The 14,243-nt window shown below is 48.9% G+C and overlaps 1 protein-coding gene across 1 annotated transcript in view; it reads right to left on the reverse strand.

The window, feature by feature from the left end:
• The window catches only part of CSMD1 (CUB and Sushi multiple domains 1), a 1,021,666-nt gene that overhangs the window by 113,376 nt on the left and 894,047 nt on the right, over positions 1-14,243 (reverse strand). Inside the window, exon 42 of the mRNA XM_036250552.1 lies at positions 4,405-4,593. Within this exon, the coding sequence (XP_036106445.1) occupies positions 4,405-4,593 (189 nt within the window). The remainder of the gene's footprint in view (positions 1-4,404; positions 4,594-14,243) is intronic.

Raw genomic sequence — 14,243 nt, forward strand, 5'->3', positions numbered from 1 at the left:
TGACCCCAACCGGGGCCAGGAACAAATTGCAACCGAGGTACGCGCCCTTAGCGGGAACAGAACCCGCGACTCTCTGGTCCACAGGCCGATGCTTTCACCGCTGAGCCAAACCGGCCAGGGCTTTTGTGGGGCTTTTAAAGACCAGCCACATAAGCTGTGAAATTTAAGTGGAATGAAAAAAATAAACAAGAAGAAAAGCTGAACAACACCGAAAGACAGTGATGAGCCGGTGGCGGCGGCAGTGCGTGCCGGATTCACCGCCCTGGTGCGTGCTGGCCTCAGACCTGCAGGGACCGGGGAAGGGCTGACTGGTGAGGGTTTGGGGTGAGCCCCTTAGCAGGAGGGCCGCGGAGAGCACCGCAGCCTCACTGTGCTCCTTGGGAGTGGGCGGGGAGTCAGACAACTCTGATCCATGACGTAGCAAAGTGTATGGGACCGGTCACCTGCAGCCGGGGCCGCAGAGACGCTGCCGTGACAGCCAGCTTGCCGGGGGCCCCGGGGATGTCCCACTTCCTGTCCCCCACACCGCCTGCCATTGCTCCCCTGCCGGAGAAGCTCAAGGCTTTTCCCCTCTGCCTTTGGGGAGAAGCGGTCCTTCATTCTGAACTCACTGGAGGGTCACAGCCTCTGACCCTCTGGGGAAGGGTCTTTTCTGTAGGTGTCGATCCACTTGGTAAACCGCCACTTTAAAAATACACACTTCTTAATATATTTTCGGCTGGTGGGATTTCTCACGTCAATCATGCGATCGAAAGGGTTTCTGCTTACAAATCTGTCCCTTTAAAAGGAGCTGCTCACAGGCTTACTCCCGCAGCTGGTCCGAGGACTCCCCTGTCCACGTGATTCCCCACCCAGTGCGGATGCCTTCGAAGTGAGGTGCCCTACGGCAGTGCTTTAAAAAGACCTTAAAAGAATATCTACCTGAACATTTCAGTGACAAAGGATGAATGAGGTCAATAAAATATTTAAACAATTTGAGCTGTCTTTGTAAGTATAGATGCCTATTTAATTATCAAATTACATTTAGTTCATTAGCAAACTGGTCTTTTAAACCACACTTGAACAAATCTAGCCCACCTGTTTTAAAAGCTGAGGCTTCTGTGTAAGTATAAGTTACTGGCAAAATTATACGATGTCTTGAATTTCTCACCCTTTTCAGACATACTCTTTTATTTATTTATTTTAACAATATCAAACTTTTTTTTTCCTTTATTGATTTTAGAGAGAGAGGAAGGGAGAGGGAGGGAGAGATAGAAACATCGATGAGAGAGAACATCAATTGGCTGCCTCCTGCGTGCCCCCCACTGGGGATCAGGCCCACAACCTGGGCATGTGCCCTGACTGGGAATTGGACCGGCGGCCTCTTGGTGCAGGGTCGACGCTCAGCCACTGAGCCACACCCGCTGGACTGGATATCACACTTTTTGTCCACATTGTTTTTCAGTTATGTTTGAAATATACTAATTTTACATATTAGATTCTTACAAAAAAAATAACATATTGCTATTTTAAGCCTATTCAAAGAGACTGCTTTCATATATTTGGTGAAGATGGATGCTTTAAGATTTAGAATTCTTGACTCTTAATTGTCTGAATGGCTCCATTTTTAACAAAAGCACCCAGAAGTGGTTCAAAGCGCCTACGTTTTCTCTGAGATGCCCCTGAAGCCCACGGGCTGGACCTTTGACGCTGCTCCTCAGTCCAGCGGCCCTGTGTCAGCGTAGATCTGCAGGGCCCCACCGCGCCCGGCTGACAAAGCACATGTCAGCTGAGGACACCGGCGACCGCAGGGGTCCTGGCCCAGAGCGCTTCGCTGTGCGTTCCAGGACACTAACCGTTTCCGAACAGACCACCGTCCTCAGGGAAAAAGCACTCTTTTTATGGTATATCTTTTTGGAAATACACCTTTCAGGAATAAAATAACTGTTGCTCTAAAATAATATCCTCTGCTTAATTTTTTAAGTTTAATTTCAATACAAAGAATATTAAACACACATTGGATGGTGCTTAGAAAATGTATTTATGACATAGTCTTACATGAATCTTATGTTTTAGGTTTTTATACTGTTTATGACTTTATAGGTATGAAGAGAGATGTAATGGTGAAAATATCTGTGTAGTAAACAATGTGAGCTTGCCCAAAGAGAAGTCTGTCATGGGCCCTGGATTCTGGGAGGTGATTTAAGGCATAGGGCATACCTGATGACACTGTCTTTGTTTCACCTGGGGCTGGCCACGCCCAGTAGTCTGAGGTCTGGTCTGGCCACACCCAATAGTCTGAGGCTGGGGCTGCTCACATTCAATAATCTGAGGCTGGGGCTGGCCACACCCAATAGTCTGAGGCTGGGGCTGCTCACATTCAATAATTTGAGGCCTGGACTGGCCACACCCAATAGTCTGAGGCTGGGGCTGGCCACACCCAATAGTCTAAGACAGGGCTGACCCCACAGGAATTCCAGTTGGTCTGGAAACTGACATCAACCACTGGATACTCTATCAATCAGTCACATCCATGTCACAGTGCCCAATAAAACCTCTGGACACGCAGGCCCAGGTGAGCCTCCCAGGTGGTAGGTCTTTTCCGACTGTCACAGGTCATTTCTGAGAGTGATGCACCCTCCATGTTCCACCTACCCCTCTTTTCCTGTGGATGGTTTCACATCCTTTCCCCATTAGAAACCACATCCTGAGCACAACGGCCTAGAGAGTTCTCTGAGGCCAAGTGATAGTTGGGGAGAGCCCAAGGCCACCCTAAGGGTGGACAATCAGGAGGCGTCAGAGAAATGAAATCTAATTAAATATTTAATTCTACTTTTTCCTATCAAGCCAAGAAGTCTTCCCTTTACCTATGAATACAAAAGATTCGGGGAAAAATTGCAAATTAAATATAAGATTTTAATCCTAGCCATTCAAAATAATGTATGCACATAAATATATGAATTTGTAACTGGAGAATAGTATGAAAAATTTTCTAAGTAGTTTTAATTTAAAAAAATGAGACATGAAACTCAACCGGTGTGGCTCAGTGGTAGAGCGACGACCCTGCGCCAAGAGGTCTCGGTTCGATTCCCGGTCAGGGCACATGCCCAGGTTGTGGGCCCGATCCCCAGGGAGGGGCATTCAGGAGGGCCAATCGATATTCTCTCTCATCCATGTTTCCATCTCTCTCCCTCTCCCTTCCTTTCTCTCTAAAATAAAAGAAAAAATAAAACAAATAAAAAAATAAAGACATAAAGTGCTATTCTGAGTTTTAAAAAATAATTTTAAAATGCTGTTTTAAATGTCCATTACCCCAGTTAGTCATTTTAAATTATTAACTTTATATTAGGTTAAGATAATTTTAAAAATGTAGCTAAAGTTTTCTTATAGTTATTTTGATAATGGTACAGAATGGAAAAATACAGAAGAAAAGAGGATTTCAGGTCCATTGCTGTGTCGTGCTGTCTTTTTCCTCTTTAGTAGAAATTCAAACAGAGCTATCATTCCCTTTTGCGCCACAGGACATAAGTATTTAACATTTCAAAGGTCCACAGACTTGGTATTTTCATTATTTTTTCACTCAGAGCTACTGTATGTATAATGTGGAAATATTAGGTTTCCAGTCACTTCCTGTGCGATACGCGTTCTTCAAAACAGAGCACGTGCTGTTTACTTTGACTCGGTCCTGCGGCCGTCCCCAGGTCACCCGAGCAGCTGGCAGCCAGTGAGGCTGGGGAGAAGCGGTCCCCGCTCAGAAGAGGGTTTGCCAGGAACACAGACCCACAGCCGACAGCCTGGTCCCAGCCTCTGCGGGAACCCATCCCACGCACACCTGGACAGCATCACTTCGTTTGTCCTAAGAGGGACCCACGCTGTGTCCCTGCCTAGACCCCTTCTCCCTGGGACGGTCTCTACCTCCGAGCAGCCGAACAGTAAACCTGATTCAAGTCCCACTACAAAAACGAAACCTGTTTTCTGAAATGCAAAAGCAACATACGATTATTGTGGATGTTAAGCAATAAAACATATGTAGGGTAAAATGAATAATGGTCCTGTTCACCTCTAATCTCACAATTTGATGGAACCACTGTGAAGCCAAACACCGGTCTCGTCCTACACACATCACCCCACTTCGTGGCAAACCCCCTCTTTTGTGCCTGAAACTCATCAACCAGTCAGCATAACAAGTATGTGTGTTTATTATTTGATATCCTTGGGTGGACAAGACTTATTTATTCATCGTTTTTCAACTTTTTGGCATGTGATGTGTTCCTGAAGACTAAGTAGAATGAGTCTGACATAATAGATTCCAATAAATATCTCTTGAACATATTATTAAACTCGCAGATACGTTGATTTAATATGTAATGCACCAGTATACACAAGAGACAGTGTGTTTTCTCCCAAGAAGAATGACCGACCTACCGTCGCATCTCGGAAAGGGGTAGTTCCAGTTTCTGTCGGTGCCATGCAGACAGGTGAGGACAGGGTGGCCGATTAAGACGTACCCAGGATAGCACACAAACGATACCGACTGCCCCACGCTGTAGTCGGAGTGGACCATGTACCCGTTCCGAAAAGGAGGGGGGTCTGGGCAGTTCTGGAGTTCATAGGCTGAAAGACACAGAGCCAAGTTCGTAAGACGTTCATTTAGTTTGGAATGTAGAGGAGGAACATGGCTCCATTAGCGTCTGAAGATGAACTTTTAGGTATTTTAAAATATATGTATGTTTTCCAAGTTGCCAGTTACCATGCTAAGTAAAACGATCATTATTAGTAGTATTAGAATGATCACAATTTGCACTGTATACTTACCGTGAGCACAGAAGTTATGTAACACATACCAAAAGTAAGTGTGACAATGTTTACCTTGAAAAAAAGTATATGAGATGAATTTAATTAAAGGAAGAAATAGAGATGCTAATAATAAAAAAAAAAAAAAAAAGTGCCTATGAAGATTGTCAGGTGAGCCCTGGCCGGTTTGGCTCAGCGGTTAGAGCGTCCGCCTGCGGTCCGGAGAGACCCGGGTTCGGTTCCCGCTAAGGGCACGTACCTCGGTTGCAGTTTGTCCCCGGCCCTGGTTGGTCGTGCGGGTGGCAGCCACTCGATGTGTCCCTTTCACATCGATGTTTCCCTCTCTCTCTCTTCTTCTCTCTCCCTCCCACTCTGTCTGTACAAAAAATGGAAAAATGTCCTCGGATGAGGATAAAAAAAAAAGATTGTCAGGTGAACATGGACCCAACAATCCCCTTTAATTTAAAAGAAAATTGTACTAGCCTCTAATTTGAGTGCTTCTAATTAGATGCTGTTGCTCTGTGTGTTCATTTTAATTTATGTTCAGAACAAATGAAATAGAGAAATGTGGTCCGCTCTCTGTTTTTTAGCGGTAGAATCGGGATGGATGGGAGTGTGAGGGCCGAGGAAGTACACGTGCGTCGTGGGAAACAGTCCTGGGGACGCAAGTACAGCACAGGGAATCCAGTCAATAATGTTGTAATAACTGCGCCACTGCCAGGCGGGCACTGGGAACGTCGGGGGACCACTTTGTACGGTATAGTGCAGAACAGTACAAAATAATATTGAATGTAAATTGTAATTGAGAAGTAAAATTAAAAACCAAAGTGTACAGGCATTGTGGGAAGAATTATTATGAGGTTAATTTTTATACAATAAATCATTTATTGTGCTCCTCACGGTCCCTAGAATACCCCGAGGTAGGATGATAGACAAACGCTGCTAGCAGACTGTGTCATTCACAAATGTACAGACACATTCACACAGGTGACTGCCCTGTAAGCTGGCCGTCACCTCCGGGTATCGCGATTTTAAAAGGAGATGAGCCGCCATGGCGTGATGTTCTTGCCCACTCTTTAGAGGCAGGGACTCTTCAGAGCAGAATTCCACCCATCACCTTCTACTGCGTGGAGTTTGCTCGAACACTTAAGGGGACTGGGCATCGCTCTGATACCACAGGAAAGCCACGTGGGAAGACCCCTCCTGGAGAGAACAGTGCTCAGCTCCCACCTGCCACGTGTTCCTGCTGAAAACAGACAGGGACCCAGCGCCACCTCCACAGAGCCACTGATAATGGAGGAGGAGCAGACAGGTCACCAGTGATGGCCAGGGACCTCGCCCTCCATGTGGGTCTATGATTTGTGCAGGGACTCGATGAGTTTGGGACTGTTTATTTCTGCATTAATTCCCTGCAGGGAAGGAGTGAGAGAGGGTACAGGAGATGAAGGGGAAGAGAAGCAAGGTGGCGTGTTGCTGGGCACATGAGGGTGTGTGCAATGCAATTGAGGGACAGAGGACCCAGTTTGCAAATCCCACTCCAATCAGTATCTCTCTCCCTCTCTCTAACACTCACATACAAACACACATGCCCATACCCACAGGCATAGGCATACATTCGTGCACACACAGATCACACACAGCACAAGTGCACATAACATGAACACACAGACAAACACGCATACACAGGTACATAGTCAAACACACCACACATAGGTGCACACCTCTGTGCATGTGCACACACATCACAAATGCACACACACGTGCATAGGCGCACAGGCACACACACATACACACAAGTACAAAAACATAACACACATAAGTACACAACTCTGTACATGTGCACACACATCACAAATGCACACACGTGCACAGGTGCACACAGGTGCACATACACGTACACACACACACATGCACACTCCTTTTCTCTAATCCCTCGTGCTCCCCCCTGGGCCAGTTTGGCATCTGGCAAACACACACCAAGGCTTGCACCTCTCCCAGGGGCCACCCACCCTGCAACCACAGGGGCCTTTCCCTGAAAGCCAGCCCAGGCAGCCCAGCGGGCACCACAGCTCACGGGAGAACCCTCGCGAGGTCGTTGAATCAGACATCATTGGCAGGCTCGTGCTCACAGACAACACAGACCATCCCCTACTCCGCTCAGCAACAACAGATTGCCTTCCTGCTTATGCCTTCACAACGAAATCAGCAGTTGGTTCTCATTCTTGTCTCTCTTGAAACACAATAATCTCGGCTCGAGAAATGAGTCCATTGACACATCAAATGATCACCAGTTTCCATGGGAAGGCGACCAAACAGAACCATATTTGACATCCTTGTCATCACTGGGGGATCCTACTCCCCACCCAGCAGTGCCCTGGGCACTGATACAAACGTCAGCTTCACTTGCACTATAAACAATGTAACTACAAACATCAGCTCCACTGCACTATAAACAATGTAACTACAGACATCAGCTCCACGTGCACTATAAACAATGTAACTACAGACATCAGCACCACGTGCACTAAAAACAATGTAACTACAGACATCAGCTCCACGTGCACTAAAAACAATGTAACTACAGACATCAGCTCCACGTGCACTATAAACAATGTAACTACAAACATCAGCTCCATGTGCACTAAAAACAATGTAACTACAAACATCAGCTCCACGTGCACTAAAAACAACGTAACTACAGACATCAGCACCACTGCACTATAAACAACGTAACTACAGACATCAGCTCCACTGCACTATAAACAATGTAACTACAAACATCAGCTCCATGTGCACTAAAAACAATGTAACTACAGACATCAGCTCCACGTGCACTAAAAACAATGTAACTACAGACATCAGCTCCACGTGCACTAAAAACAATGTAACTACAGACATCAGCTCCACGTGCACTATAAACAATGTAACAGCAGGAATTCTTGATGAACTGTCATGAGAGGCAGCATTTCACACACACACACACACACACACACACACACACTCTGCCGGGGCTCAGAAGGAGCAGCTGCAGTCTGCATTCACATCTGCACCGACTACGACCTTGAAGCTTGAAGCCCCCCTCAAGTACCTGGCTTCCCTCTCCATAAAAAATCAGCCTGGGCCGCAGCCTCTGAGCATAAACCTAGTCCTCAGAATTGCTAAAACACACACGTCCTGAAGTCCCCAGGTCCCCAGACTGGCCATTTCACTTTAATAACCAGGCTGGCCAGCAACTTCTTCTGTAACCAGGCTCTGACCCTGGATCTCATTTTAAGATCAATTCCCTGCCTAAATGCTCCACACTGGCTCTGCTAACGCCCGTTTTCCAGTCCTTGAGTTAGAAACCAGGTACAGGAACTTGATTTATGAACATGGTTCCTGACCTTCAGTCCTCAAGTTCTGAAGAAGTCATTTAACTTCCCGACAGGTACATCTACGCATAACGTTTCTGACCCTTACGTGGCCACACGCAAACGCTGAGGCTTAAGTCAGAGGAACAACAGACATCCCAACAACTACTGATGGAGTCGACCGATATTATTCCGGTGTGTGGCCAGTCCCGGGCTTCTGGGGCTCCCGAAGGCACTGCTGGGGGTGATTTACCAAATTTCTTGCTCATAATTGTGATGACAATTGTGTCTTCTATTTTGACCAACCAAGGATCAGGTCCCGGGAGTCCTTCTGCAAAGGAGCCTTTACATTGTGGAGAAAGTCGCTGTGACCCAAAGGAACCACGGGGCTCCCTGAGGCTGTGGACTCACCCACAGACTCGCCAGCTGTTTCCTGCACGGCTTCGAGAGCTTGGGGAGGGCTGAAGAAGCCAGCAGGAAATCTCAGCTGGGAGGGGGACATCGAGGCGCCGCCCTCCTGCAGACACGCCTCTGACATGCTGTGGTCCAGAGGACCAGTTCCCTTAGGGGAGAGAAGGGCTGACATGGTTTCTTGACTCTCAGCTAATTTCTGTCACCGCAGGGAGAGGAGTGGCCTCTAGCTTCTAAGAGTCCAGAGCAGGGACCACGTCCCAGGCTCTGTCTCCAGAGAAGCACCCTCAAGGGGATGGGACGGGTACAGTTGTTCAAAGCATGTTCTGCGCACACACCTCTGTCTAGAGAGACTCGGGGTGAGCGCAGGTCCGTGCAGGCAGGTAAGTGGGAACGGGGAGAGGCGGCCGCCCCCCCTCTTCCAGGGGAGCCGGTGGCTCAGAATGTCACTGAGACCAAGAGGGGACCGTCTGGAAACCCATCAACGCCACGTCTGCACCCCGGCACGTCTGCAGGGAGCAGGGGGACGGCCGCTCCCCCGGTCTCCTTCCGGGAGACGCTGGTGTCGACAGCCTGGCTCCCATGTTCTCAGACTCATTTCACGAGGAATCCCAGTTTTCCGACGCATGAAGGACTACGCAGATCCGCAGGTCCTGCTACGTTTTGTGTCATTTGCTCTGTTTTTTGTTTTTTAGAGGAACTTCACACACCAAGCAGAAGGAAAGAGAAAGAATAGGAGTCTGATAAAAAGCAGACCTCTCCACTGCCTACGGCCAAGGCTCTGTGAGCTCGTCGGCTCTGAGCAACGCGCTTTAGACCGTGAACAAGGGAAAGAAAGAGACAGACAGAGGGAGGGAAGAAGGAAGATAAATATCCAATTCCTCCAAACCACAAAAACCAAAGAAGTAAAGAAAGCCACTAGCATTATCAACGTGCCACAATTTCAAAAACAGTATCAAAAACCCACTGAGGAGCCTCTACCAACACACGATTGCAAGTGAACACCCAGGATTTGTCTTTCCCAGGGGACTCCTTGCTTGTACCTGGGAAAATATAGGTTACTCCCACCTGTCAATCTGAGGCAGTGCCTGCATCAGTGTTTAGACCACATGTGCCTGACGTGACCGCCACTGGGGTCATGCAGTCAGTCGTGTGTCTGAGGACCTCAGGTCTTCTGACGCAGGTCTAATTAGCTCATAAAGTCTTCCTGCCCTGGCTGGTTTGGCTCAGCGGTTGGAGCGTCGGCCTGAGGTCCAGAGAGACCCGGGTTCGGTTCCCGCTAAGGGCATGTACCTCGGTTGCAGTTTGTCCCCGGCCCTGGTTGGTTGTGCGGGTGGAAGCCACTCGATGTGTCCCTTCACGTCGATGTTTCTCTCTCTCTCTCTCTTCCTCTCTCTCCCTCTCGCTCTATCTGAACAAAAAATGGAAAAATGTCCTCGGGTGAGGATAAAAAAAAAAGTCTTCCTGCTGTCACCTGTTTTTCAGTGCTTGAGTTAGAAACGAGGAACAGGAACTTGATTTATGGAACACGGTTCCCGATCCTCGGTCCTCAAGTTCTGAAGGAGTCATTTAACTTCCCGACAGGTACCTCTACGCGTAACGTTTCTGACCTTTACGTGGCCACACGCAAATGACGAGGCTTAAATCTGAGGAACGGCAGACAGCATCGAGAACGACAAGGGTGTTCAGCGGGATTCGTGCACCTTCTTCTGAGTGATTCATCGTGTGCTTAACTAATAAATCACAAGTGGAACCTAGGGATTCTGACATACAGACCACAGATGTGTCATGCTGCCAATTTATACACTTTGAAACATGACACACTATCTCATTAAGTATCATTACTGTCAGAAATGATACCCGGTGAGAAATTACAGCCCTTCAAATTCTCCCTCTTTCTCTTGTGTTTTGTTTATTTTTTATATCTCTTAGTTATATTAAATTAATTACCTAAAGTAAACATATATTGTTTAGTGTGTATGTGTATGTGAATAAAATGTTTTTATTGATTTTTTTAGAGAGAGAGAGAGAAACATCAATGAGGAACACTGATCAGCTGCCTCCTGCACGCCCCCTACTGGGGATCGAGCCCACAACCCGGGCACGTGCCCTGACGGGGAATGGAACTGGGACCTCTCAGTCCATGGGGTGACGCTCAATCCACTGAGCCACACCGGCTGGGCTAGTATATGTTTTTTTTTTTTTTTATTATTCCTCATCCAAGGATACTTTTCTATTTATCATCAGACAGAGTGAGTGGGAGGGAGAGAGCGATAGAGACAGAGAGAAACATCGATGTGATAGAGCCACATTGACTGGTTGCCTCCCACGCGACCTGACCAGGGCTGGGGACGGACCCAAACCAAAATACGTGCCCTTGACCGGAATCAAACCTGCAACTCATCGGTCCTCACGCAGGCCCACACTCTAACCGCTGAGCCACACCAGCCGGGCCAGTATACGTATTTTTTGATGAGGACAGTTGAGCTCAGTCAGGTGTCAGAAATAAGACATCCACTGGACCAGCCAGATGTCCAGCCTCGAGGAGGACGCCCTCAGCCAGCTGCTCCGGGCCGCGTGGATGACGCCGGACGGCAGCTGTCAGGGAGCTGAAGGAAGCACTGAGTGAGCGCTCCCCACTCAGAACGGGGACACTCGGGGACTGTCCCCAGGGACGGCGCAGGACAGACGACTCCAGATGCTGACATCGCAGGAGAGAAAACCAAGTGGATCTGAGGGAGGTTTGCAAACTGTGTGAACTAATTCTAAATACTGACCATTTAAAATATGAGTAATTTGCAGTAACTTTATGACCGCTGGTCTAGACGAGTCCTACGCAGGTCTTTGGGACGTGTTTTCTCAGACTTTTTTGTTTGTTTGTTTGTATTGAGCTAATCTGTAAGTTTGGAATTATGGAGACCTGCCTTCGTACCCCTATCTGAAAAATACCAAGAGAAGTAAAACAACATTTTTTTGAACTGTGGAGGGTAGAAGTTATTATGTAAAAAAAAAAAAATAGTTTAAAACTATATGGCAAGCAATGCTCTCATGAGATTATTTCCAATATCATATGATGACGATGTATCATTTTCATAAATTTGTTAAATTCTTTTTCTAAAATTAATTTACTTTCCAATCACAACTGGCACAATATTGTGTAAGTTTCAGACATGTGACATAGTGATTAGACAAAGATCTACCTCATGAGGATCTTTATTTGACTTTTGCAATGTCAATAAGGAAAGAAAAGTCAACTTTTGAATAGGAGATGTCTCCGAAGTTCTCGGGGTCCACGGAGGGCCACTGACTTGGAAGTTTATGGCTTGAGGAACACAGGGGTTATATTTGTACTGCCTCGGACATTATGAGTCTGCCTGTCAGACATGGAGATTGCCCTGGATGAAGCAGGTGTCATTGGTGATCATGAGTACAATGTTCGTTCCTTACAGAACACACGTCCGTAGGCCGGGGGGCGGGGGTCACAGGAATATGACACAGGCCTGGATATCAGGTCCCGAGCCCCACACTTAGGGCGAACACGCAGGCGGCGCCGGTGGGAGGGGGAGAGGAAGGGGTGTTGGCCTGGCGGCCTCCTTCTCTCCTGAGCTCTGGGGTCTCATATTCTCACCCTTCTCCCCGCCCCCAACAGGCCGGTCTCGGAGCTGCAGCCATCTCTCTGGGAACGCATCCGAAGATACAGAAACACTGATTCGAAAGAACATGTGCACCCCCATGTTCAGAGCAGCGTTATCTACCGTGGCCAGGATCCGGAAGCAGCCCGGTGCCCGTCCGTAGACAAGCGGATAGAATGCTGTGTGTGGCTCCTTTACAAGGTGGGTCACCACGCAGTCGTGAAGAGGAAGGATCTGTCACCCTGTCGACAGCAGGCAGGGGCCTGGAAAGCATCACGCCCCTGAGGGGCGCTGAGCCAGACAGAGCAAGGCAGACAGGTCCCTTGGGGTCTCACTCACGCGTGGAAGCTAATGAACACACTGAGCTACCAAGCAAAGCAGAGACAGACCCGTGGACAGAGCGCAGGCTGACAGATCTGGGGTGGGGGATGTTTGGGGGGTGAAGGGACAGAGCAAAACAGAAAAAGAGGGAGAACTCACGGATCTGGGCAACAGCGTATAGGGTATCGGGGGAATAAATGGTGATGAAAAAACAAAATTAGCCCGGCCGGTGTGGCTCAGTGGTGGAGCATTGACCCTGCACCTAGAAGTCACCAGTTCGATTCCCGGTCAGGACACACGCCCAGGTTGTGGGCCCATCCCCAGTGGGGGGCGTGCAGGAGGCGGCCAATCGATGTTCTCTCTCATCGATGTTTCTCTCTCTCTCTCTCTCTCTCCCTTCCTCTCTAAAAGCAATAAAACTTTTTTTTTAAGAAAACAAAATTAAGTAAGTAACACATGAACAGAATCCTCCGTGACTGCCCGTAGCAGGTGGAAGACCCGGGGTGCTGGGCTGCACCCCGCCTGCCATTCACCAGGGTCCCTGGAGTCTAGAGTGACAGCTCCAGGGACTGCGCACATTTCACAGCCCATGGCCACCCCGCCCTCCTCCGCTCCTGCCTCAGCTCTGCCGCCCCCCCTCCCCCTCGGCATCCCCGCACACAGGCCTGCCGTCCTGGTCTCTCACAAGCTCCGGGTGCGTGTGGGCCCGGTGGCGCCCCCTCCCGGCCACAGAAGTCCTCACCCTTCGGCACCCCCCTCCGTCACAGGGAGCCCCACTCTGGTTTCGTTTTCTGTCAAAGACCCACAGTCCCCACTGCACCACGGCGTTGTCTGCCGCAGACCCGCCCGTGCCCTGGCTCCACCCTCCTCTCCGCGCAGAAACTGAGTCCCAAGCTGGCCTGGCATGGGGCAGCCTTGGAGAACACACCTCAACGACAGAGACCCGGGTCTCGGTGGCGGGGAACTCGGCACGTTAGAGATGCCCCAGTGATGGTTTGCTGAATGTCGGAACGGTTCTGTCTGACCTGCACTCGCAATTACGCCGATTTGACTCCAAATGGCCACTTTTGTCGGTGTGAGCAGATCAGACCCAGGTGACGGGGAGGAGGGGACCCGGGTTGGGAGTAGTGGCAGACACAGAAGCACCCAGAGAAATCCGGCAACGTCTCCCCTCCTGTCCTGTTCTCCCTTCTGCTGGATTCCTAGTGTAAGAGACCCACATTCCAGACACCCAAGCCTATGACTTAGAGTAACAACATAAGTAATATTGTCTAAAAGTCCAACCTGAAACACGACCCTCCTTCAGTAACTGAATATGAAAGCTGTTTCCCAGGGCAGCCCAGCCCAGGACATCAAAGCAAAAGCCCTACTTCTGATGTTTTCAACTTCATTGGGCTGAACAATAGCCAAGAACGGCCAGGAAATCACTCCGGAGGAAATGACAATTTTGAACTTTTTCACACGTCAGAAACACGGCAATGGTCCATCCGAACTTTTCTTAGCCGTCTCTGATTCTGATAGTTTAAGAACCAATAAAGTCTGATTGCTGAGTGTTTCTCTGGCTTAACTAGGACGTGACGAAGAGCGCGGCCGTGCTGCCGGACCCACAGAGGCCAGGGAGGGACCCCACACCGAGTCCCGGGGGACACACCTCACGTGGCTGAGGGGACACCTGCCCGCGAGAAGACCGTGTGATGATGAAGCCTGTGGCCCGGAGGTGTGGATGGAGCCACGGGAGAGTGGGGGGCGGGGGCTG

The sequence above is a fragment of the Molossus molossus genome, unplaced genomic scaffold (genome assembly GCF_014108415.1).
Source record: "Molossus molossus isolate mMolMol1 unplaced genomic scaffold, mMolMol1.p scaffold_m16_p_9, whole genome shotgun sequence".
NCBI lineage: Eukaryota > Metazoa > Chordata > Mammalia > Chiroptera > Molossidae > Molossus > Molossus molossus.